This window comes from Falco biarmicus, chromosome 3, assembly GCF_023638135.1.
Source record: "Falco biarmicus isolate bFalBia1 chromosome 3, bFalBia1.pri, whole genome shotgun sequence".
NCBI classification, from domain to species: Eukaryota; Metazoa; Chordata; class Aves; order Falconiformes; family Falconidae; genus Falco; species Falco biarmicus.
This window is the reverse complement of record NC_079290.1, coordinates 111,490,286-111,514,589: the sequence shown is the minus strand read 5'-3', so window position 1 is coordinate 111,514,589 and position 24,304 is coordinate 111,490,286. Positions and strand designations below refer to the sequence as shown.

Here is a 24,304-nt window from a genome sequence, read left to right as displayed (position 1 = left end):
TCTCTTCAGTAGCCATGTGATTTAGAACAGGTTATCAAAGATTCAAAGGTGTAGAGTAATAGATAAATTTAAAAACTATTATTTTCTGTTGAAACCTAGCTTTGGAACCAATTCCCTGTGTGACCATGGGTTTTACAGAGAAACTGTGCTAAGCCTCAGCTTCTGTGCATGTCATACAGTGAAAGGGGTATATAAAGCACTATACGCAACACTATGCCAAAGTGCTACCGTACGCATGTACTGCATACAAGCTGCACCAGTGATGCTGCAAGGATGAAAATGAGGTAGCAGTATCTTAAAATCTTTTCCACATATCTCTATTATATCAAAGACAATCTTAAACCAAAAGAAAACCAATCAATCAGTCTAAAATTCCTATAATTTCATATAACATTTGGAGAAATAAATCATACCACCACGGCAGAGACAAAGCTATTATCTCAGATTTGTGTTTTACTCAGCTCATCAATCCTATGCACAAGAAAATCCCTCTCTTTATACACCACAGGAGTTAAACATTCCCATACCTAACACATCCCTCAAGAGATTAGTGTGTCATTGCTCCATGGTTCAGCTGAGAAGAAATAATGCTAAAGTTTGGTGCCCATGTCCAGTAATACATAGCTCTGACGTCTTCAGTAAAACAGATGCAACAAAATAGGAAACATCTGATTTCTCTGCCCTCTGCATTTTAAGAAGGCTCACCCAAAAATGCCTGCCTGTCTTTACATAACCGTACCAACAAGGAGATTCTACAAATGACCCCTCAACATGTCTGGCTAACGTAATCATGACTCCAGCCCCCTTTACAGCCCCTGCTGAGGACATATGTACGTCTACACTGCTTACTCTGACAAGCCTTCATTTTCCTCAGCACAAAGGTTATTACTGTATTTGGCTGGGGAACTCTCTGCAACCTGTCTTTCCTACTGGGCATTCACACTGAGCTGGGTTACAATCCTGCTGTACGCTGGTGGGAGGAGATGACTCACTATTTGCTCTGTAAGACTACAAGGAGACACTCTGAAGCAAAAAATGGCTTTGGAGTGCCAGCTTGCTTCACAGAGCAGATGGCTACACTGAGGTTAAAGACATTCACTATAAATCCATCATCAAACTAGGACATAGATGTACAGTGGTTATTAGATTGAGGGAGTGTGCTTAGAATGACAACCTCCTTGTTGCTGCCTGAGATACACAAGACTGCAGTCAGGTTTTGGTAAGCAGGGTCAGATCCTCCTTTCACAGAGCAGAGAGCAATACCACTGAATCCAGAAAGAATCTGGAAAAGTTGTACGGCCTCTCTGCACAGGATGTCTGCAGCCTCCGAATAATGCCACCTATAATCCTAAATAAAATTAGCATTCACCCTCCAATGCAGAAATCACAAACTCAGGTTACCAACATACATGCAGATCACCACTACAAAAGGCCCACGCAGAGTGATTTTCTTCCTTTCTGTATGAAAACATAACACAAACAGATGAATGACTGCAGACTTTCTATTATCCAGGCAGTATCTTCATTAGGTAAACCAGCATATCGGAGTAGTAAAGTTAATGGAGTCCTCCCAATCTTTGCCAGATAAGACCAGATCCCAAATAATTTAGTAGTGAAATCAGAATCGAAGCCAACAGACAACTACAATTGTTTTTGTCAAAACATACTCCAGGTTAACCAGAAAGCAATTACTCCCTTTGAAGCACTCACAGTCTCACAAAGCTCACACTACTCAATGATGGATAATCTGCAACCTATACACCAATATTGAAGAAATTAGCCTGCATTAAATCTTTCCTCTGAAAACAATACAAAATTCTCAGCCTAATGACTTTTGTTCCCTCAAGGAAGGATATAAATTAGACTATGTTAAATCTGTAGTCATTTTCCTGCCATACAGTATCATGTTCATGAGTTTATGGTTAGAACACTTTCTGCTTTCATTTAAAATCCTGCATCGCAGGGTTTATTTTAATTTAGTTGTAAAAAAAAAGCCATTCCAAACTGAATAATCTCTAAACCAGTTTTTTCTTCCAATTCTTTCATATTTTTTTTAAGATGTGGACAATAGATCTAACTTTGCACTCACAATATTATATCACTCTTGGAAACAAATAATTGGATTTTGTGAATTTTCAACATCAAGTTACTCTACGAGAAAGTATTTCTAGAATATATTTACATATCACTCAGTTCAAAGAAGTGTTTTCCCATCTTCAAGCATACAGTTCGCATTGTTAGTAAGAGCATCTCTGTGCATTTGCCCAATTGACCAGAATGACCTTAAGGGATTTATTCTGGTCATTTCCTCCTGTGACCCAAATTCACATCTGAAGCCAGATCTTCAAAGGATAAAGAGTAATGCTTTAACCAACTGCAGATTGCAAACCTAATCCACTCTTAAGAGAGTGACAGTTTCTCAATTTGAGAAAAACTGGTGGACAAAAATAGGCTAGAACTGTTTGTCAAGTATCTTCACAGTCATTTCATTCCCTGTTAAATACCATGAAGACCAAACATTATTTCTACTGCAAAGTCTTTCAACACTTGCCCTAATTAAAGAGCAAACCCCCCACACAACAGCAGCAAGCTACGCCTTGGAATGTCAAGTTAGCTGGACTGTATCACATTTAGATTTTAAGCGAAGGTCACAAAGCTGGATGTCCCACTCAATCCTCAATTCTTTTTTGCTTCTTCTTCCAGCTAAGGGGAGTTTCCAAGGTGGTGTACAATGCCCGTATCCTGCTCTTTGCTTAGCTATTGGTGAGGAGCATGGAAGAGTCAAAATCCAGTTGCTTATATGCAAGCTTGGAAGAATGACCTCACATACCAAAACAACTGAAGCATATCTTGCTAGCACCACTATCTGGATGGACGTTTTTTATTTTCTCAGTTCTGAGTTGGTATAAGATTTTTGTACAGCCTACTTAGTGACATATCACATTTCAGATTCGAATTAAAGCTTTTAAATAGGCAAATTGTGCTTTGGCTGGGAGCAGTAAACCTTAGAAATTCAACTGACATCAATTTCTGCTTGAAATAGACTATACTACTTCATACCTGGCTGTGAACTGGCTAACCTTTAGACCTCACAACTGCTAACAGAAATTGGTGAAAAAGCGGCTCTGAGATCCAAACAATGCTTCTTTGAAGCAAATTTGACTCCACTGAACAACTCTGGCCCAAGCTGCTTCACTTCTTATTTGCTGCTCACCTCCCTGCAAACTTTTCACTTCCCACAAAACTAACAGAAGCCTGCTCTGAAGTGTTTACTCGTATGTTTTTTGACAGCCCCCAAAAAAGCACATTATGTGCTGCTAACCCAATGTTACACAATTTCTCATGGCTTCGTGGAGCTCTGGGTGGGGTGGGAGAGCTGATGGGAACTGGAGAGACACATAATTCAGGCATTCTGCTTTGCAACAGAAGGTCTCCTGTTGCTCTCTCTGTCAGCTTAAAATTCCATAGTTTTTTCCTGCTAACTTTTTACAGTCACAGATGGATGGTTGGTCAGCATAAACAAAGCACCGTTTTTCCTAGTCTGCTGGTAGGTTGCTGCTGCTGGTGGCTTGTATTGCTGTGCCATTCAGAGATAACACCGAACTGAGATTCTGTTCTAGATACAGTCAAGATAGTAAGATACAGAAACCAAGACACAAAGGGGAAGATGATGGCAAGATGAGAGTAGGAATTTGATTAGAAAACAAAAGTATTTTCATTATGAAGCTTCAGCTATCATTAGATGATGTATTTGAGGTTCTTCCATAGCTATTTTCTACAATTCTACAACAAGGTTGTATTGCTCCAATGTTAACAGACAGGACACAAAGTTTCTGGTGGTTCGTGCATATTACAGGCTGCTTGGCACTCCGAGTCCATGGCAGATCTTACTTTCCAAGAAATTTAATTTCCTAATGTATATTTTGGTTTATTTTTGGAAAGAGTATGAAAAGATTCAGCATTTTGACATCTCCTTCACCACAATGAATCACAATGACTTACCTCCACAGTAAAGCGTCTCAGTTGCCACTAGTGGTCAATAAAACAAGTTACACCACAAGTGAGAAGATCATTCTCTAGGAGGTACGGTCAGATTTGGACACTATCAAACCCCCTTTATTTTGGGGGCCATGAGCTGAACTTAGAAATGTGCCAGCTAGCAACTCTGGAAACTGAAGTCATTTACTCACGTAGCAGGTAGGCAGCACACGTGGAATCCGTACAAGGTCCTCTGTAGAGTTGCTCCCATAGGTCTGAAAGCCAGCACAGAGGAACTCTGCTAAGGATGGACTGTCTCAGGCTCAGCACCCCCACCAGGCTTCAGCTGTCCCAACTGAGGCTGTCTACAGGGGTGATAGTTACAGCAAGCTCTAGTATTGTTACACACACCCCTCCTCCCTACCACACAAGTGTGTACATCCTATCCAGATAAAGAGGTGACTGCACACGGTTCTTCCCACAGCCGAAAGATGAGACCGTTTTTGGTCCTCTCTAAGTGTGCCAGACTAAATTTTAGCTGTCAGTGTACAATGGGTCACTCCCTACTATGTATCTGAGGTAGACAAGCAGTGCGTGCCCCTTTAGGAGCTTCCAGAACCATCCCTTCCAGGTACTTTCCCAATGCATTTTATGCTGCTCTAGAAAACAATCCATTAATATTCACATCTAAGTAAGAATCACAGCAGGACTGAAGCTGCCTCAGAAAGATGCTGGCTGGCTGAGCGTGAAATGCTAGGTTTGGACAGTTGCTTCAGGTGATCTTTATTTTAATATTCTGTGGATCAGAGATGTTTTAAACCAATGCTCACACTTTTAAAAAGTCAGACTCTATCTCAATTACATCATGCAGATTTCCTTCTTTGCACGTTTTTTGGATCCTCACACATACCAAGATCCAGCATTTCATCAAGGAGACATAGCTGCAGGCAATGTGACAGCTGCATCCCGGCTCTTTCAGCCTGCAACATTTTATTTGGGTCACACATAGGATCTTTCCTTCCCCTTGAAGCAGGTAAAATGTCTGCTCACTTCTGACAGTGAAAGATACCACCACGAAAATAAAGTCATTTTAGAAGGAAAATCATAAATTAAGACAAACTTTCTACTGCACATTTATAATCGCCTACAGGCAGCGCTTCTTGAGCTAGCGATGTATTGCACAGGGAGCTAAATTCAGCTTTTACACTTGGCACCACTGTAATTTCACTAATCTTAACGGGGGTTACTGCAGTCTGAGAAGGGAGTGCATGCTCACTGGATCCCACCCACAGCAGCATCCCTGGAGAGGAACATTTCCCATGTCCACAAAGCTGGAACTGGGATTACCTGCATGTTATTACCTTTGTGGGGGTAAAACTGCAATAATAAATGCAGCCTTCAGGCCGCTTCCTATTCATGACGAAGTTTGCTTTCAAAGTTTTGCAGGGGATCATTGTGGTGATCACTAGTTCTGGCAAGATTCCAACAGGAGAATGTTTTCCTCTGAAGAGTATATAAAATAAGAAAAATCTCAGTAAGAACTAATCCATGTTCTGTCTCGTTTACTAGCAATTAGAATAATGCAAAATCAATATTAATAGTAGGTAACTGCTGATGCTTACAATGACTAAATATTACTGACTGGATGAGTTCAATACTTATGAAATATACATTACTTAATAGGGGAAAATATGATTAAAGTTTCTTATCTGGAAGAAAACATACATTGCAAAACCACTTTGATGTGATGGAGTATCCAGAATGGCAGCTTCATAAATAAAGCTTTACTAAACCTTGCTCTTCAGCTTGCACTGGATTATATGGGTGTCACCTTGGTCTGTTCCTTGCTGTTCTGAGGGGTGCTAAGTTCCAAATACAACCAGTGCTTTATGGTGGGTTGAACAAAAAGCTACAAACTATAAACAAATCTAGATCTTCAGTTTGAGGCACCACGGTAGGATGAACCTGCAAGTAAGAGCAGAACCCAGTCAAAATAGTTGAGTTTGAGGTGCGACCTCTGCAAAATCAATTAGCCTTACAGGATAATAAAACAAAACCATAATTTTGTTACCACAGGAAGGGTAGACATTTGCTGAAACATTCACTGATGTCTCACTGAAAAGTTCGGTAGGACAAATCATTTTGCTAACTGGTTTAAGTTTTGAGTCCATAATAACACTTGCAGACAAAAAAGTGTGTCCCAGTTTCTCCTTCCATGACTGAACAATTTGCACAGCTCTAAATATAAAACTGTTGGTAACGTATCCGTAACTTGTTGCAAAGGGAGCATACTTCAGCAACTGCATGGGGCAACAAGCTGCATATTTCCAGCCATACTGCAAAACCCTGTTTATAAGTGATGAGAGAATCAGGCACAGTTTTTCTCCTTTTTTCATACCCATATACAAATAAACATGAAAGCCCATGTTGAAATTATAAATATATTTGTGTTATTTATAATCATGGCACTACACAGTGTAAATCATGTCATTTCATTTTGCTTGAAAGAATCAGAATAGACTAAGACAGTATTGATACAGAATATCCTCTCACTGTCCTACTTAATTCTGTTTCAATGTGTTTTCAGAAATAATAATCTTAACAATGGTAGCATTAAGTCGCATTGAATAAGCTGTAGAGCTAACAGAAATAAACACTCCTGTCCCGGTTTTGACCTCAGCATGGTGCAAACTCCACTACAAACTCTGTCAGCCAATGGAGTAACTCCACTGATGTCAGTGAAGTCATACTGGTCATACTGGTAACAGTTCAATTAGACCTACTGCGTAACATCTGCTTCAGACTAACATAGATAATCATTATACGCAGCCCCAATATAGTGCCCCCCCCCGCACATCTCAAAGCACTTGAACAGATAAACAGCTATGATGATCTTCGTTTCATAGGTAGGGAAACTGAGGCAGAGACAGATAGTGATTTGCTGAAGGTCTTCTACCTGATCACTGTTCGATGGGGACATCGGGAGCATGGAGTCCTACCCATGTGCCCTACCTACTGCACCGTATTTCCCCTTAACGCACACGCCGTAATTCACCCTGTCTGCCTGAACAATTAGTACAACGGATACAAGAGATTTGGAACTAACTGTCCATGAAAGACCATTCATATTAACTGAGCAAGGCAATATTTTAACCAGAGTGTTTTTAAAGAAATAATAGCATTTACAGTAGTTAAATAGATGCTACTTTTTATCAGATCTAATTCTTTTATAATAGCATACCGTCCTTAGATTGTTTATTACTATATTATTCATTACTTCAAGCCCTCACAGCTACTCTAGATAATACTTTAAATACACAGAGCTTTAAAAAAATATTTCCATTACAAATATTTTAAAAATATACTTATCCTAAAAAGCTGTCCGGCACTATTCCAAAAATCTCTTGTAATAAATGTCTTTTTTAATTTTAAGAAAAATATCTACCATTATATAGAAGAGCTCAAGTTTCGACAAATTTATAATACAGTCAGAAACCTCGTGGGCCAGATTCCACTCTTGTTTATACAGTTGCCAATTTGGATCATGGTGTTCACTGCAGTTGTTGTTACTCTAGTATAATCAGTAGCAGAATACAGCCCTTAGGGTTTGAAAATAACTAAATGGACTGGATGCTGCAAGAGTTACTTGTGCCTAGCATTACAGGGAAGGGAAATCCTTTACTTCATTGCATCTAAAAATGCAAAAGAATGTTATATTTAGTATTTGTGCCATGACCAAAGAGGTGCCAGGCAGCTGCAGTGGATGACTCAAACCTAGAATTACATTCACTTCCAGAAAAAAATTTTTTTGGCTGAATGATGCTTGCAACTGCTGTTATTAAATGGAGGATGAATGTTTATAGAGAACATTTGCATTTCTAGAGAAAAATGCCAACCTTCCTATAACGGTTTCTACAATTCTAGGAATTAATCTAATTGCATTTTGTAACTTAGAAAGTTGTGTGAGCTTAATAGAATCTCCCACCACTTAAATCTAGGAGGGACACTATTTTAAATTTCTTCTGTATTTTCCAGCTGAAATGCCTCCATTTAGGCAGTCTTTTTCAAAGTGTATTTAGAACAAGCCTATTAAGCACTTACAGCAATCTGCATCTCATCAGGACAATCTGGAAGATGTGTTAGTCTTTTAAAACACTGGAACTTTTTTTTTTGTCTTTCCCCCTTTTCCCTCTAATCTTCTAATTTAAATGCAGTGTTTGATTAGGCATCATAGAAATGAACCCGGTCTCATTGCATCAGGTTACATATGTAAGCGAAGCTAACAGTCTCAGATGCAAACTACAGTTCCTACCTGTGACCATCATGAGATGAGAAGGGATCTTTACACATTGTGATTTCATTTAATTCATGTTTAAAGCTTTTACCCTACTTTTTTTCTTCCTAGCCTTTGGCTGATGATCTAGTAAGTTATAAACCAGGGAAACTTAAGTATATAGACTAAGTTCAGTCCTCACTGTCGTCTTCATCATCATCGTCATCTTTACTGGGAGCACATCTTTGGAAGCAGTGTACTAGGGTTGCTAAGAAGAAGCTTGATAGAATAGCAGCAATGGAGACTGCGACTCCAGAGAAGATGATGATAAAAAGGTCCGTCAATGACAAACTAAATTTGCATTCACTAAAGCTGACCTCAGATAATTCATTCAGAAAGATTCTTCTATTTTCTACAGGCAGGGAACACTGGATTTCATGGAGACCTGCAAAGAAGAGGAAAGGGAAACAAATCAGCAGAATATCGATGAATCCTTCTGTTGCTCCAGTCAGAGACCGAATGGCTGAAGCAAAGTTTTAGGGTTAATTCTAGGTTTATGGATTTTTACAAAATTCAGGGGGAAAAAAGGGACAAAATCTGTTGCTATCCAAAAGCCATAACATAACTCCCTTGAGTGGCTCCTGGAAATAAAGTTATTTCACCTTCAGTCTTCCAGAAGGCCACATGTGACCTAGGACCATGATTTTGAGGATTTAAAAAAAATAATCAAAAAAATGTTGAACCCTGGATGCATCTAAATCTGGAGACCTGAAAGCACTTCCCAGCTACCCCATCTGAACAGAAATTCTGACTGCAAAACAGGATAACAAGGATTCTGAAGTTCCTTCCACACCTCGATGTGGAAAAACCTACACTGCTTTGTTCCATGTAGTTCCAAAACTACAATTGTCTTTTTCTTCTGGTCAAAACAAAAGCTCAAGTTTAACAGATAACTGTTTTTCTATGCCCTGCTTTCACCTTTTCTCTCTGTCATGAGGACATGCAGGCTAGCTGGTGTTATTCCCCCATGTATTACTGAAGAACGCCTAGAGCTGCATTCTTCATAGTGAAAGCAAAAAAAATCAAAATTAAAAAACTGGTGAGAATACAGTTTGGTACTAAACAATAAAAGCATAGAGTTCATTGCATATGCCCAACTCCCTCTTCATTCACAACAGGGGAAAATCAGGAAAGTATATTAACAGGGCTAGAACGGAACAATACTGAAGTAAAGTCTGTAAGGCTGCTAGCAAGAGAGCTTTTATCTTGCTATTAAGGATATAACGTAAAGGCAAAATAAAAGATTTATGTATTAATGATGTTAGAACTGCTGCTGGCTTACTTGATACATTTTTACTCTTTGTCTGCTAATGATCACAGAATGGACTCCCAGGTTTTGACTCTACATTGCTGTGGGCACACAATGTCTAGGGCACTTCCATCACACAGCTCTACCACATAACCATTAAGTCACTTTAAATAAGGAATGTGTGATGGTAAGATCTCGTTAGCTTTTGTGAATCCCATTTTTCTCGTGGCTGAACAGCTATGGCATATGATGTTTTACTATTAAACACAGGCTGCTAGGGCAAGTGGTGCAAACCTGACTGGTTTTCTGGATCCAGCTCAGCTGTTATGTTGATTTGAGCGGGAGTCTTAGCCAAGTCTACTATGGATCCAGTTACCACCCTGACTTACTTGACCTTGCAATGATGACTGTACTAAATTTCGATCCCTCAAAGCCATCCTCTATCTGTTGTGTTTGCCTAAAGTTCTGTCATGTTCCTTCTTTCTCATGCTGCCTCTCACAGACAATGTAATAAAAGCTGCCAGCAGAACAGGACAACAGTCAGTATGTCCAAGGCTGAATGGTTTCCTCTAGGCAAACTGCCACCTGAATACATGCTGCATTTTTTTTCTGAGCCTGGAGTGTGCTGGCAATGCATACCAGATGGTGAGGCAACTTGCTTTGCAGGACTTTGAAACCTCCTGTCCATGGAACTGGACCAGAAGGTAAAGGAGCTGCACAGTTTCAAGCATCCTCTGAGGCTTTTGCAACCTGCAGTATTCATAGGCACCATGTCTCGTATACAAGCTGCCATACTGGAGCATTTGAGTGTGCCTGGAAGTGCACAGATGGCTGGAGGAAGTACATACTACTGCACTCTATAGCCTGCAACAGAGCTCTTTGTACAAACCTTTCTACTGAAAGAAATGAGAGTTGTTCACTGAGTCTGTTTTCTTTTTGTCACAACTTGGGAATAGCAATTCTAGGGGTTAATGAGATTAACAAGCGAAAGGGGACACAGATGGATATCCTTCCCTATTCAAAATCATGAGAAATCAGAGAGAAGTGAAAAGCCATAGGCTGGGATTGCCTTTTTAGTCAGATCTTAAAAAGCAAACAGTTTTCAGTGAATCAACGTGATGTTGACAGTAATCGAAGCGGTTACTGCTGTTGTGTAGAAAAAGCAAGAAAATGAATTTAACATATCGCAAATGCATTTGAAGAGGAAGATCCTTGCTAATAGGAAAAGACCACTGCAGTATTTTGGCCGAAAAGCCTGGTCCAAGTGAATATGGCACCTAAATTCCATTTCTTGTAGCAAGGACAAGAAAACCCAAGTTTCCACAGAACTGTGTTTCTGTAAAACTGTTCTGTTGAGACCTCATGAGAACTGCTGCTTTCACAGCAGCTGAGCCATGCTTGCAGCATGTCTATAGAGTACACAGGTGACCATAAACAACTTTTTCTGTTTCTGCCAACTGCAAAAGAAATCCTCTAGTGTCCTCACCTGCCAGCTTTTAAAAGTATCTCCACACTGGAATAGCCTTGATGAGCTGGAGTATCAGATCTAAGCTTCCATAAGGAAGCAGAAAAATAATATATTAAAAAGAAAGAGACAAAGCAAAAAAGACTCCAGAAGAAAACTAAGAAGTTCTACATACTGCAGCCCTTGCCTCTAGAAATAATTTAGTATGGCAGTATTTGCCTGGGATCCTAGAGATGGAAAAGAGACCACTTATCCATTACTATTACCAGCAGCAGTTTTGCTACGGATGAAAACTGAGCCTGCAGACTGCAAGCTCTATTCCTGTTTCCCAAAGGCTTTCACCTAACATCACAACACATAGAATACAAATAGAAAAGAATCTGCAACATACTAAGTCACTTTAGAGAGTATTTCTTGCTATGAGAATCAGCATACTGTAATGATTTTGAGTCTGATTATGCAATAACCAGAAATAAAAAAGCTCCTCTTCATGTAGCCATGGGTACTGGAATCTAGGTCATGTTCTCAAACCAAATACATTAGATGGGAATTTTCTACTCCCTTTATTCTGTGAAACTCCGATGTGCTAGCTTAGCCTCAAGTTTTTGCAGAATTCTTAGTCATTGAGAAAAATAGATGCCAATAGGCAAAATAGAGCATCATAGAGCAAGGGCCAGTCCAGACGCCTGGCTAGCTCCCAGCTACAGTTTCAGCCACCCTGCATATGCACCATCTTTTCAACAAGACAGGAATGAACTGACCTCTCCCATGCACACACAAGGCAGTCTGCTAAAATCGTGCAGGAGGCAACCTAGGAGGGCTGCAGAGCTCAGTGGAAGCCATGCCAGTGACTGAGGGTGAGAGGAACTTTTACTAGTCCATCCTGTTCAGTGAATGTTTTTCTTTGCTGTGTTGTGACACTATTGCAAACCCCTGTACAGTTAACGGAAGCTTTTCTTTCAACTCCAAAGAGAATTTGGAACAGACTGTTCATTTGTGACAGTACTAAGATTAGCAGCTGGATCTCTGGTAGCACAAGGAACTTCTCCTCCCAAAGATACTTCAGGGGTTATTACACCAGAGCTTCTGACTGCTTACCTGAACACATCGTAACATGAAGGTCATATGCACGTCTGCTTAAGATGACATATGAACAATACCATTTCATCTGCTTCTTTCCACAGCAATGCATTACTTTCTTTACATTATTTAAAAGTAGGCTGCCCTTATCACATGAGAATCCAGTGCATGTGGAGAACTGATGTTTTCTATACTCAACCCGTCCTGTTACATTCGTGCCCAGCAATAGATCCAATTTTTTTCTTTGCTTGGGCGGGAAGTAATCCCAGGTCATCATACACCCTCTGAATGAACAATGAACAGAGGAACGGCTTCTATAAAGTGATCAGTGTTAATTATAAGGTGTGGTTTTTTTCCTCCGGGTGATTCTGTTGCATATAGATTGGCTCGATCAAATTACCTGACCCCCCCCACCCCCAAGACTTGCGGAGGACAGGAAAGTGCCATTTAACCTTAGTGCTCTACTTTCACACACTTTAAAAAAATAACAACATTCAAGTGGTTAAAGTTTGTTTGATTTCTTTTTTTAATTCTGTAGAACCTGTTCAATTTATTCTTTTAAAAAATCAGCCAGGCTTCTTGTAAGGGTTATCTCAAAGCAGTTCGATATTTAGTGCTTGGCTGCAGCAAGAAAACTTTTGATGGTAGTTATATACATATATACATCATTGTTCCCACAACATGTTCAAAGAGCTGCTTCTTCATACCAAACAAATCTGTAGATGAAATAACAAGTGTGAGTGTGTTATAAATATATAGCTTATGCTATTTTGGTCAGGGCCATTACATTATCTGTAATAACTCCAGCTGTCCCAAGGACAATGTCACACGCTCTGTATCTTTCTGCTACGTCATCTGAAGAAGCAGATGTACCATACTGGCAAGCTGTAATGTATTGTTTGCTTTTAAAAAGGGAATGCTTTGAAGCCCCAGTCAAGGGACAGGTGCTAGATTCTATATAGGCTTGTCTCAACACTAAAAAAATAAAATAAGATAAAAATATGGGGCTGTACCCTGAGGAATAGATCACCTAAGCAACACAGGAAGTATGAAAATGCTGGGATTCTAGAGCAAAGATGTTAAGGGAGGGGCATGTTTTTAAAAAGAGAAAAAAAAGATACTTGTGTTTATAAAGTGATGCAGGAGGGTTACAGATAGAGTTTATTTCAATGAAATTCCCTAATAGGTTTTAGAACAACATGACTTTAAGATGCCTTACAATCAGAGGATTATGACTCCACTGAAGTCTAGCACATAAACCTTTACAATTAATTGTAAGCAATTAAGCTGCAGCTTTTGTTTCTGTAGAGGCCTATTTGCAGGCCTGCTTCTCTTGAAGAGGCAGAGGCTGAAATACTTCCCCTGTAAAACTGAAGCTCTTAAAAAATGGATGCAGCCTGAAACCAGTCTTTATACAAATAATTAATAATTTCCTTGTAAATTAATGAAAACAGACTGACAATGCTGTAAAGCCCTAAAGTCATAACTGTACTGATCTTCCAATCTCAAAAACCCACAAACCCCCAGATACCAAGTTTCATTAGCATTCTGCTAGTACTCTGTAGCCATAATTGAACCACGTTTCTCATAGGTACTGTTTGATCAGAAATTTTCCAACAGTACATCGGCCGGACCATCGAGCCCATGGAAACTGCCTGCCCTCGGACCTGACATGCATTTTCCCTAGATATGTTGACCGATGAGATATTGTAACATGAGTTTCAGTTTATATTCCTTCAACTAAAGACAAGCAGCAAGAAGCTGTCACTTACTCCAGGTCACCTGAAACTATTTTGAAGGACTCCATGTGTATTCCTGGACTTGTTTTTCTTCCAGTACCTAGGCTAACCGTATCTTATTGGACAACTTCTGAAATTCATTATCACTTTGATATTATGGTCTGTCTGTTAACCCTCACAGTGAGATTTCCCATCTATAATTTTGATGCAGAGTTTAAAAAAAAAAAAAAAGGTGGCCTCAATTCTGCTGGGTATTTGTGGAGTTCAAAAAAACAGGTTATCAACAGAAATGTTTCCTAACATTCAGCAATGTACAACAGTATGAGATAATGAAAATGTCTGCTCATACGTACACTGGTATGTATAGGAAATACATCCAAAAAAACCCTGAAGCCATAAATATTTAAGTGAGCTGCATGCAGAGATGTTTGTAACTATCTATACAATAAATGTAAGAGCGTTATAATATGATATTGCAATTTATTTATTTTTTTTTAACTAAGACTGGTATTTGCCCTTTTGGGTGGAATTTAGCTGTTCTCTCACATTGCTGAATGTAGCTGACAGAGACTTGAAATGTTTAAATGTGGCATTTTATTTCTTGTATGGTATCTTGCCTCCAGCTGTAGTTCTCTTCAGTCTACTTAAACACCGTCACTAATGTATTAGATGTATTAATAAGCAGTGAGAGAGGCATTGCCTCTGAAGAGTTATGAAATTTCATTGGAAATAGTCTCAAGCTATCAGAACAGCAAGGCTTAAAAAAATCCCGAAGCCTAGATTTAGGTCCCTAAATAAAACTTTTTATGGCCAAGTGCCCTAGAGTCCCACAGATCAACATTAGAGGGTACTTAACATTTTGCCTCAATGTCTAAATACAAAGTTTAACATTAGATGTTCACATCTGCAAATGCTGTCCTCACATCGTCAAATCCGTGAAAGATGGAAGTACTCCAAAAAACCTTAAGATGGAAGAAACAGAGTGAAAAGACAGTGGCAGTAAGATCATTTTACTGAAAATGACTAGGATATCAAATTATGTACTTATATATGCGTATATATATAGAAACAGATTTGATGCGCTTGTTAGGGAATCTAATTTCTGTTAGGAGTTTCTGCTTGAACAGAATAAAAGCTGCTGAATGTGTGAAATGTCTTAAGGCTTTTAATTCCTTTCCAAAAAAACAGGATATTATGTTCCGTATTAGTGATGTACTAGCATGTGCATGATACTGGGGGAAGAACTGCACGGCTGTAATGGACAGAACAGCCTGTCCTTTTTACTTGAAGCTTGCTCTGGTTCTATATTAGTGCATGAAGTTAAGGCAACCTTCTCTACATAGCAGATGAATAAACAGGTACTGATAAAGAATGGTAAGTCAAGAGGACTTACAAAATGCTCAGTTGTTTCACTGTCTTTTAGTTAGCTTAGAAGGTCAGATGGAACTGGTACCACCATGAAATTATGATGTTTTATTCTGAAGACAATGTTTAATATTTTCAGTGAGCCCCAGGGATACTATAAAGGTCTGGACTAGTGAAGTAAGGCGTTATTTTATTCACAGAATAAGTTTAGTATTGCATCTTAGATTGGAATGGGATGATAGAAACAGCCCAAGAAGCAAGAGGTGATCCCCTCATGGCACAAGCTTTCTAAGCAGGCTTACAAAAATCAATCCATTCTTCTCACTACACTGATTCACTTCTGAATCTCAAAACCGCTTTCTTTTTGTACTGAATTCAATCTGAGCATCCTGTTCCAGAAGGCTGCTTACAGTCTCATTGTCACCTGCTTTTTCTTTTTTTCTGCCTCCTCTCACTGCCAAACTTCTCTCCTACTCTTTTGCATAGACAGTCTTTGTCTGGAAATATGCCACTTTACCAGAATTTACCTATCCATTCACATCGAGGAGGTACTAGCTACAGAAGTCCTGGAAGTAGCTAAATGGCATCTGTATCAGTACTGGCACCAAAACCCCCTTCGAGTATCTTAGTCTTTCGCCCACAACTGCCCAAAGCGGAGCAACATGGGACCAAATGAAGAGGAAAATGTGGTGGCAACTACAGCCTTTATGCTGTGACACGGGATTTGCTGCCACTAATGAATTTTCTTCCAGTAAAGTTCAGCAGTTACCTTTGCTTAGGATACAGTTCTGCACGTGGACCCAGTTCTGTCTTCTTCAGGCTTCTTTTACCAGTTCTGCTTGTAGTGGTGTGAACATAAACGTTACAATTCAGGAAGATGGTGAACTGACACTGTGCCAACTAATCCTGTGTGTAACAGGGAAGCCTAACACTGAGCACTGATCCTCACTTAAACTTGTGCTACTTTAATTCCAAACATTCAGAACATCTGTCTCCTTTATTTATCACACAGGCAGCACAAGTCTATTTGGAATTCTGTCACTGGCAATTCTGAATGATTTTTGCAAGTCTTTCTGGAAACATCACTGTACACAGGTTACCCATAAAAATGCTCAGTCTACACCTTCTCATCAAATTGTTAAGTCTTTCTATTACTGTTTTAATAGAGGGCAGCAAAATTATTTGTGAGTATGTATTAAACATAAAAGGTTGAAGAAAACATTGCATCTAGCATGAAAAACATAGAAACCAACTATTTCTTGCAATCCTAGAAACTCTACACAACTTCCCAAAAAGGTTTTTCCAAAGATACTGAGAAGAAAGAAAGTAAAAAGCAAAATGAGGGCAAAATGACGGAAAGGAGAAATGCGGTCACAGTTCTCTACAAAGTACTTCAATGTGGCCGTTGCAGACTACTTGTACTGGTTTTTGTTACACGCAATTTATCTGAATCCAATCCCTTCATTGACATGGGATCTTCAGATGGGTTCAAGGAACATATTCTGCAGTGCTACGCACTAAGAGAGCACCTTTCACCTAAATTTATTCCATTCAAGCCATTTGTATTGAAATACTGAAATGGGAAGCGTTCACACAACTCAGTTCTGTAGGTCATGTGCACCAGTAACAACCTTTTGCTGGATAAGCCCAGAGTTTCAAACAGTATTACTAAAAAAAGTAGGTTAAGAGATGAAGCAAGAAAGGAAAGTGCATTTTTAGCCATGATAAAATGTGATACAGAATAAGCTCTGAAAGCAGATTAAAGATCTTCAAAATATAAGAAATTGCTGAGTGTATTTTTGTAGGATTTCCAGCTTCCCTTGAAGCAGAAAATGCAATAAATTTCCAAGGTGACCCTTGATCTTGAAAAAATGAATGCCAAATGTCCTTAGACTTTACTAAATTCAAAATTTTGAAACATAATGCCCCAAAATTGCTTAATTTAACCTATAACCATCCTTGCCTTTATTCAGTACCTCTCCTGCTTTTAATCAAATTTTTCTTAATTTCTACTGTCAAGAGTCCACCTCTTTCTTCAGTTCTCACGTCAGAGAACTTCAGCCTTGTCAACTGCTTTTTGTAAAATTCAAGAAGATGGATCAAATACAGGCAAGCAGAGGGTAGAAGATAATAGCAGACAGCTCAAATATATGATTTCCCTGAATCCTTTGACTAATACATTTAAGACCAAATTAGATCTTTGATCTTTCACGTTGTGTGTTTGTTCTGAGAGTTTGCATGCCCCCCATGGAGTAAAGCCTTTCATGAAAGTTTTTACACCTATCTTTGAAGGGACAGAGATCTTACAACAACTTCTCTATTTCTAAAAAATTATGTAGTATTCTTGATTTCCATGCTCCTCCTAATGGGAAGCCTTTAATATGAATCACTGGCCACCATGCTGCTATTCAGGTGTAACAAATGCCTATAAAATCAAACATACCTCACAGAAAATGTTTAAGCTTTGTAACTTAACCATTTTGATCCATAATGAATACTTTACCTTCTCTAGGAAAAAGAACAACCTGCATATATTCTCCACTTATCACCATTCCAGTGATCTTCACAGTTCCTTTGTCTACTTTGCTCTACAGACACTAATTTGTTTTTAACCAATTAATAACCAAAACGGGGGGGGGGGGAGGGGGGGATGGGGATGTGGTTTGGTTTTGGAGTATGATGAAAATGCAGATATTACTATCTCTTCATGAGTATAAAAATATGTTTGCTGTTTTAAAGCGCTGAGTTTAATTGCCAGACTTTCAGTGCAGTTTCTTTCATAAGTCTGCCTATGAATCTGGCATGTCAGAGTATTCACTTACGGCCAATTAAGACTTCATTTCGAAATTTGGGTTAGATGAATAAATGCTGGGATCTGTAAAAACGATTCAAACCCCAGCTGTTTGTGTGAAGTGACATGTTAGAGGTGCAGAGGCAGCTCAGCTGGGCAGAGGGTTTACAGTCAGCTAGTCAGACAGGTCAGCATAAGTTATAACTTTACAAGCTATTTCTGGCAGCACGCCAGAAAGAAAATGGACCTGGCTTTTGCAAAACTAATGAGTTGAAGTATGGCTTTTGTTCAGATCACTGAGTTCTCCAGAGACCTTAATTACAGAGGTAGAGAACTTCAGGATCAATTATCAACATTCCAGTTCACACTGACAAAACTCTAATTTTCAAATCAAATTGGTCTTGTCTAACCATTGTGAAGCATCCCAAGCCTGCGTAAGACGGTGCACAGAGCCTTTAGCTTCCCTGCAATGCTTTGTACTTTTCACGAAAGGACTGGGGATCACTAGTGCAAGTTTACTGTCATTCACCCTTCCACGCGTTTCCCTTCTCAGTAACCCCAGGTTACAAAGTCTGCCGTTTAAAGGCTGGGGAACTCCAATCTGTCAGGGAACCATTCTGTACTGCTAATCACAGTTTATTCTTAAAGAAAACCAAGAGAAGAAAAACACCAGCCAACTTTTTTTTTCCTTCCTGCCGTTTTCCATTTGTATAGGCCATGCAATGCAGATGCTTGAGCTGTTGCAGAATTATAAAGAAGAAGCATGCAGTCGGGATAATTAAGCTCTTTTCCTGGGCCCTGAAAATGTATCCCTGTCTTTTGCTTCTGCTGTATTTCCAGGCATAATGCCTGTTGCCTTACTTATCTTGATGTGTTTGCTGCAAGAACACTTGTCTCAGCCTTACAGCAGTATGGTACAGAAGTCTGGAGTCTGAACGCCGACTCTTTCAGTCACTTGCTCTTCCCACCCCTCCCAGGAAAGGCCAGGCAAACCTGGCTTTGGACAAGTAAACCAGACAAGTAACACTAACGTGATTAGTTCCTAATGGGTATAAAGTTGCAACATCATTAAAAACTGAAAACTGGATATAAAATGCAATCAAATCGTAATTCTAAGAATTAAGTTTTACGCTGACTTTCCAAAAGTTGTTTTAAAAGGCACTCAGTTGTGGCCATATGGTTTTAAAATCTCATTGAGACAGTCTTCTTTTTGGGTTTAGTTTTGCCAGCACCTTTATGAATAATGTTTTGCTAAATCATTAAAGGAGACAACCAGTATTTTTGTGGCAGCTGCTCACAACAAACAATGAAACTGCTGACTTTGCACTTTTCTGCATACATGCACTAGATCTCGCCAATATGACTGCCTGCAAAGATTTCAGGGGACTTGCTCCTGGGCACAAACGCAAAACATTTGCTTCGGCCATGTCAGGCGGACAGCTCTCATAAAACCTACCACTTGGAATATTTGCTCCTTCCCTCCTCGTCTTCTCAAATCAAATCTAAATGAAAGTTTGGAAGATCTGGATGAGCTAGTAACTTTTTAGCTACTTGGCTGAAACACAACTGTGGATGAGACAAAAGGCTGTGAGGAAACCTCTCCCTAAGCTTGCAAGACACTGGGGAACACTGGCAATACCATGGGAAAGCTCAGTCACTTGAGATTTCCAGACGTAAGTTCAGATACGCTTTAAAATACTGACAGGGTGGAAGAGAGAAGAGAGATGGGCTGGGACAGGCTGTCAAACTGAACAGCCTCTGGATAAAGGGGAAGGAGCTAGAAGTTCATTAAAGGAGATGGAAAGCACAGGGAAATCAAACTGATGTTTAGTATGAGAGATGGGCAAGCACTTGGTTCAAATAGAGCAAACTTTAGCTAAAGCATCATGGAAGGTGGGAGAACAGCCCCAGGTTTGGTTTGGAAAGAATCAAGATGGAAGTTTCACCAAGGCAGACAAGAAAAATCCCAACATTTTTTCCTCACGTGACTTCTTCCTTAAAACAGCAAAGTTTTACAGCTAAGAATATTTAGGGTAACCTAGATGAGTATATTAAAAATATGTTACCCGAGGTCATGAGCATAGGCAGAACCTGAATAACTGACTACAGACTCTGATGATCAAGAAAGGAGAGAAAAGGCCTCTGAAATTTGTTGGCTCACTGTGTTTTTCTCCCTTGTTGCCTGAATTCAAAGCAGGAGTTACTTGGCCATAACCTGTTCTCTTGAGCTCTTCTCCCCCAGCCTTACAGTTCTCACCATCTTCTGCACAGCCATACCCCCCTGAACACAGCCCAGACACCAGCAGTTTCAGGCCAAGTAATAACTTGAATACTCTCTGGAAAGTTTTATGCTCCAAGCCGTTTGCCTTCTCCAAGCAGCTGGGCAGCTCGGTGACACAAGTCTATGCCCTGGTGCTTGTTGGGAGACATGAACTGTGAGATGATCTCTTGCTAAAGCTGGATTAAGAGAGGCTTTGGGGTCGAGTGGGAAACATGGAGCAAGAGTCTGGATTCCCTATGCATGGCAGTCTTAATACTTTTATTTCTTGCTCATGCTTTTCTGCAAATTACTGGCCCAAACAACAGTATTATATATCCTGCATTTTGGGGTGTTCCAGAGCCATTTCAATTTATTCCTAATACTGGAAGCAGTGCTATTTTAATGAAAACAGTCAAAATCAAGCTACTGAAGAGTGTTTCAAACAGTGTATCACAACAAATTACTTTCAGGAAAGGGCTGACAGTCACAGTTGCATAAAACAGGAGATTTAACTCTTCTGTAGCAGCTTATAGCTGATCCGTTAAATGAGAAATAAATCAGTTTTCCTAAGGAGCTGGCACAGAATATTTAGCTGCTCAAAGGGCTTATTGTAGAAAATATATTTACCAGAGTGAAAATGAAATCTGGAAGAGAACCAGCTCCGGGCTGAATGAATTTGAAAAGGCTCTTTCACTGCCTAGGTAAGTTTAGTCTGTAAATCAAAATTATTAGGGCTTAATGTTTAAATTTTATTTCTTAACTGGGAGGAGGACCTGCTCCCAAAAAGAAGCCAACACCATTTTAATGGACTCATTTGTTGAAAGCATGCAATTACTGTTTGACCAAAAATGCAGTTTGGGTCACTGCAGGCAGCACACAGACAATTTGACCAAGAACCCTCCTTCCCTCCAAGACACACATACAGAGAAAGGTACACACTACTGTAAGCCACCAAGCTTTACCTTTCTGAAGCTTAGATGCATTGTCCTGTATCCAGCTGAAAAGATTGGCAAAGTCACAGTCACAGACCCAAGGGTTGCCCTCTAAGCGTATAGTCCGCAGGGAGGGAAGCGCTTCTAGGGCTGCCACATTTAGGCTTTGTAAGTTATTGTCATTCAATTCTAACACTTGGAGCTGTTCCAGGTTCTCAAAAGCCGCCTCATCCACATCCACCAGGTTATTGTTTCCAAGGCTCAATTTTATCAGTTTTTCTGCTGATCTGAATATCCCAGCATCAAGCTGCGTTAAATTATTGTAGCTTAAGTCTAAATACACCAGTTTGGTAGAACTGCTAAAAGTGCCCTCTTCTAAAGAAGTGAGGGAATTATTCCTGAAGTCCAAATAGATTAGATCTCCATAAAATATAAAGAAATCAGCTGGTATCGCCTGAATGTTGTTATCAGCTATAAGAAGTTTCCGTACATCCAATGGAAATGGATTAGGAACACTTGGGAGTCCTTGATCCCGGCAATCTATGGTGTGGTAGTCCATACAGCTACAGACAGCAGGGCAAAAATGACCCACGGGTAAGAAAAGCAGGCAGGCAAAGACAGAAAAAGGCAGAAGGCAGAACGGAAAGCATGGCAACATCGTCAAGGATTTGAAAGCTGTGATGAGCACCACTTCTAAGAGAAAGACATTTTGCTCAGCTGAGCAGTAGTGCCTGGTACTTGTGTGTGTGTGTGATTGTATCCAGGAGATCACATATCATCACAGATCCGATAGCAGCAGTCTTGGGAGGGGGGAGGGAGAGTGACTGAGGGAAAGAGGGAGGGAGGCAAATGTGAGGATTTACACAGTCAGAATATTATAATGCTGTACAGTGTAAGGGGAAGCGATGATTGGGTAAACGGAGGATCTTTCAAAGGACTCCCTTGCTTTTGTGAGCCAAAAAAAGCCGAGAGCCTGTTTGCCTATTTGCTGCATATTCCAGCAAATGGGAAAACACACCTGATCCTGTGACTCTGACAGCAACAGCTTATGCTTAAAAAGCCCTCCAGGTAATAAACCCTGATGAAATCATTTATTTTGTCAAGGTGACCAATACCCTATAGAAATGCAAGTGAGGGTCGGGCTGGTATGTATCCTGGCTGACTGCTAAGGACTGCTTTCTTTTTCTTTTGTAAAACAGGGAGCAGAAGAACAGCAAGGAGGGAGCCCAAAGACAAGGAAGGCTGACTGGTGCTGTTCCTGGATGCCTTCTCAGCTTTTAGAACAAGCGTGTTAACATTATTTAAATATGACTCATTATCTTTTAACCAAGTAGTATAACCTACTCTAGCAACAAGGAATATGGTCTCAAAAGTGAGAGGTTTTTTTTTCCTTCCTGTTCTAATGACCAAATCAGCTACTTTCTAAAGTGGCACCAGTAATGTCTGATGGGCCACATAAAAGTGAAAATTGTGGATCAAATCTTCAGGTAGTTAAAATTGAACAGATTTTCTTCATTTTCAGGGGGCTGAAATATTTGATAATCAATCTGCCTGCCTGCCATGGGACAGCAGAGATGATTCTGCAAGAGGCATCTGTGTTTTTCTGATATCCCCAAATCCACACCCAGAAAGGCAAGTCCTCTGCCAGCTGCAAGCTGAACTTCTAACTCCATCCCTCCCTCTTTATGCACATTGAGTAAAGCAGACAGAAATGGGATTCCAGTGCTTGGGCCACACCTATGTGCTATGACTATAACGGAAGATTTTTCTAAAAAGAAGGATTGTATTTGGGTGCATGTGTCTTGAATATTAGAGCACAAACTCAAACACCTTTGGAAAGCGCATTCCTAGGCCAAAGAGAAACCAGTAATCTCAGTTTAAGGTCATATTTCATATGTGAAGTCAGAGTGTCTTTCACCCAGGACAAGGTACAAAAATCTCCTTCAAAGACAGCCTACCCTCCCAAGATACCGGCACTTAAATCTCAAACAACGAAAGCAGTATTTTATTTTATGTTTTATTTATATATATAGTATTTAATATTTATTTTTATATAGCATTTTATTTAATTTAATTTATTATTTAAATTACTCTCCTTCAGTAATCATGTAGAAACACTGAACTGCTGGGAGGGAACGAAGAGGGAGCCAGACTATTCTCAGTAACGCGCACTGACAGGAAAAGAGGCTATAGGCACAGATTAAAAAATTCCTCAACACAAAAAAAACACTTTTTTACTGGGTGGTCAGACACTGGAACAGGTTGCCTGGAAAGGTTGTGGTATCCATCTGCAGAGATACTGAAAACTGGACTGGACTGGAGACAGCACTGGGCAACCTGCTCTGACTGCTTGAGCAGGGGGGTGGCACTACATGATCTCCAGAGGTCCCTTCCAACCTCAGCGATTCTGTGAACTGCTCTTCGGAAATGAACATGCCAGGAAGGGTTACAACTTTGAACACCTCTCTCACATTTTGCCACACACCTCGCTTCTAATTCATAAGTCTTTTAGCTAAATTACCACCTTCAGCTAGCCTCTAGATCCTTCCTATAAACACACATCCTGCTCCAGGTGTCTTCCATGTCTTGAATTACTTTTAAACCACCACCCAGAAAGAAATAGGCACAGCTGCCTCTAAGTCACCAGACCAAAGCCCAATTAAATTCTCGAGATGAGTATTTAAAATACTTACCTTTAAATTACGAAGGAAGTTGAAGTTTGATAGGCTACTTCTGAATAAAATTAAAAAAAAAACCAAGTAAAGTAACTCTTGGCATCAGGATTCAATGAATCAGCATCAACAAGCAACTGCAACTGGCATTTCTCACACAGAACTGATGCTTTTTCAATTTTTCAGTCCGTATCTTGCAAATACTGGCTCCTGTTGTAATTTACTGGTTTTCTGCCCCTAATTCAATTAAGGCTTTAGGTCAGAGATAAAGCTGTTCCTAACACAGGAAAGCAGAACTGACTTGATACCTTGTAGTAATGATAACTTTACCTAGCTGTCTATAAACAGATAGCTATAAATAGATCTACCTCTCTATTCAGTGAGGTTATCAACACACAGGATCTTAAGGGCCCCTATGCAGACCCACCCTTTCTCTATTG

The 24,304-nt window shown here is 39.8% G+C and overlaps 1 protein-coding gene across 3 annotated transcripts; it reads right to left on the bottom strand.

Moving 5' to 3' along the window:
• Nucleotides 1-263: 263 nt before the first annotated feature.
• Nucleotides 264-22,001, bottom strand: LRRC38 (leucine rich repeat containing 38). 3 transcript variants are annotated; one of them, XR_008820620.1, is made up of 4 exons: nucleotides 21,223-22,001; nucleotides 8,629-8,696; nucleotides 5,704-5,943; nucleotides 264-5,481 (listed from the first exon to the last, which is right to left on the bottom strand). XR_008820620.1 is itself a non-coding variant. In XM_056330648.1 (3 exons), exons 1-3 carry the CDS (start codon nucleotides 21,848-21,850, stop codon nucleotides 5,866-5,868), a joined length of 774 nt encoding a protein of 257 aa, XP_056186623.1. In that variant the 5' UTR covers nucleotides 21,851-22,001; the 3' UTR covers nucleotides 264-5,865. The 3 variants fall into 3 exon arrangements, 2 of the variants coding, with proteins under 2 accessions (XP_056186623.1, XP_056186622.1); XM_056330648.1 differs by having other exon boundaries at nucleotides 264-5,943; XM_056330647.1 differs by lacking the exons at nucleotides 264-5,481; nucleotides 5,704-5,943 and having other exon boundaries at nucleotides 6,406-8,696.
• Nucleotides 22,002-24,304: the final 2,303 nt, after the last annotated feature.

Bases quoted from the DNA above. Each gene is read 5' to 3' on its own strand.
- LRRC38 (XM_056330647.1), bottom strand. From the start codon at position 21,850: ATGTTGCCATGCTTTCCGTTCTGCCTTCTGCCTTTTTCTGTCTTTGCC. The intron at 8,697-21,222 runs GTAAAGCTTGGT...TCTTCTTTGCAG, and splicing joins TGCATCTAAGCTTCAGAAAG to GTCTCCATGAAATCCAGTGT.